The 2,286-nt window shown below is 41.2% G+C and overlaps 1 protein-coding gene across 1 annotated transcript in view; it reads left to right on the plus strand.

The window, feature by feature from the left end:
• Positions 1 to 759: 759 nt before the first annotated feature.
• LOC106879158 (glutathione peroxidase 3-like) overlaps positions 760 to 2,286 on the plus strand; it is an 18,715-nt gene continuing 17,188 nt past the window's right edge. Inside the window, exon 1 of the mRNA XM_052976146.1 lies at positions 760 to 1,903. Within this exon, the coding sequence (XP_052832106.1) occupies positions 1,370 to 1,903 (534 nt within the window). The 5' untranslated portion in view covers positions 760 to 1,369. The remainder of the gene's footprint in view (positions 1,904 to 2,286) is intronic.

The following is a 2,286-nucleotide window of genomic DNA, read 5'->3' on the forward strand; positions in this document are numbered from 1 at the left end:
ATATATATATATATATATATATATATATATACACACATACATATGCATATATATATATATACATACATATACATATACATATATATATGCATACATATACATACTTATATATATATACATACATATACATATATATATGAGAAAAATTTACACACACACATTCATACATACACACATACATATACACACACATACACACGCATACACACATACTCACACGCACACACACACACACACACACACACACACATGTATATATGTATATGCAAGTACTTGGACTGCTCATTCTTTCAGAAATGGTTTACACCCCTGGTGGTGGTGGTGAAGAAGTCAGTGAGATGCAACGGGGGAAGATGATGCGATGGGCGGGGACACGTCGTGTGATGCGGCGGTGTTGTATGTTGTGCTGGGCGTGTTGTGGGTTTGTGGTGTAGTACAAGAGACGAAATGATTGGCGCTACATGTTTGTGTGTGTGTGTGTGTATGTGTATGTGTATGTGGATGTGTGGATGCGCGTACATGTATGTTTGTCTGTGCATATGTTTGAGTGTATATCTGTTTGTGTGTGTGTGTGTGCGTGTGCGCGCGTGAATTTATATGCATGTAAATTGTTTTATATATATATATTTGTGTGTGTATGTTTTTTGTTGTTGTTGTTTGTTTCCCCCACCTCCACCCAGTAATTGGTTGATCGGTATCTAACCTGTCACATATTCTCCACCACTTCCGCTCTACCGCGTATATAAACCCCTGTCGCCATCGATCGGACGTTAAATCTCACACTAGCAGCGAACCAGCTCGCTGCTCATCTCATTTTCTCTCTCTCTATACATATATATGTTAATAATTATATATTTACATCAACATAATTAATATCATTATTATTACCGTTGTTTTAATTGTTGCTGGTGTTGGATGTGGTGGTGGTGGTGGCGGTAGTTGTTGCCGCCGCCGCCGCCGCCTTTACTGAGGTCGGGGGGGAAGCTGATTAAAAGTGTGAGGAGGGATTTAATTAGGAATTTAATTAAGCATCCAGCTTGCAAAAGGGGCAAAAGGATCAGCTAAACTCTACCCTACTCTAACCCCTATTTCTTACCGCCGTTTTCTTGGAACTTTCGAAGGGAAGGATACCTTAGCAAGCTTGATATAGCTTACTTGGGATATCTTTTGGAGGAATTGAGACACCCTGGACCTCACGCTGCTCCTAAATTTGCTCCCTATACTAACCCCTATATTGAGCTCTTTTCTGTCCCCGATTTCCTACGATTCGGCCCCAGCATCGACCAGTGTTACGATTTTTACTTCGCTACCCAGGACGCCGATCGCAGCTCCACAACTTCTGCAGCTATCACAGACTTTTAATTACGAAATGATGGTCGGATCGCTAACTGCAAGCATGGAACCATCCAAGCTGATGTTTCTGTCGCATCTGTTGGCAAGTTTCTTGTCGATTTACCTGTGTGAAGGCTTTACCATCACCGCTAGTCTCACCGAGGAAATGACCACACGTCAGAACCACGTCCACAATCGTGGTCACATCCACGGGCACCTGAAACTTCACAGGAGCACCAACTTCCTCACCTGTTACCAATCTGACAACCACAGCACGTCTCTCTACGATTACAAATCGTACGACATCCACGGGGCCGAGGAAATACCTCTGTCAGTTTACAGGGATAAGGTACTGCTTATCGTGAATGTAGCCAGTTTCTGAGGGGCAACTCCCCAATATTTAGGAATGAATGCACTAGAAAAAGAATTTAAAGATTTTCATATTTTAGGATTTCCATGTAACCAATTCTGGTTGGTGAGTAGACCACACACTTTTTTTCATTTTTTCATTTCATGCATTGGTTGCTTTTGCTTTCATGGTTATTATTATTATTATTATTATTATTCTGGCAGAATCGTTAGCTTACCGTAAAAAATGCTTAACGGTACTTTGTCCGTCATTATGTTCTGAGTTCAAATTCTGTCGAGGTTGACTTTGCCTGTCATCCTTTCAGGGTCGATAAATAAGTACCAGTGAAACACTGGTAATCAACTATTCATCTCCCCTACAAATCTCAGGCCTTGAAACTTTAGTAGAAAGGATTATTATTATTATTATTATTATTATTATTGTCGTCGTTGTTGTTGTTGTTGTTGTTGTTAAGGCGGCGAGCTGGCAGAATCGTTAGCACACCGGGCGAAATGCTTAGCGGTATTTCGTCTGCCGCTACGTTCTGAGTTCAAACTCCGCCGGGGTTGACTTTGCATTTACATCCTTTCAGGGTCGATAGATTA

This window comes from Octopus bimaculoides, chromosome 23 (genome assembly GCF_001194135.2).
Source record: "Octopus bimaculoides isolate UCB-OBI-ISO-001 chromosome 23, ASM119413v2, whole genome shotgun sequence".
Classification (NCBI taxonomy): domain Eukaryota; kingdom Metazoa; phylum Mollusca; class Cephalopoda; order Octopoda; family Octopodidae; genus Octopus; species Octopus bimaculoides.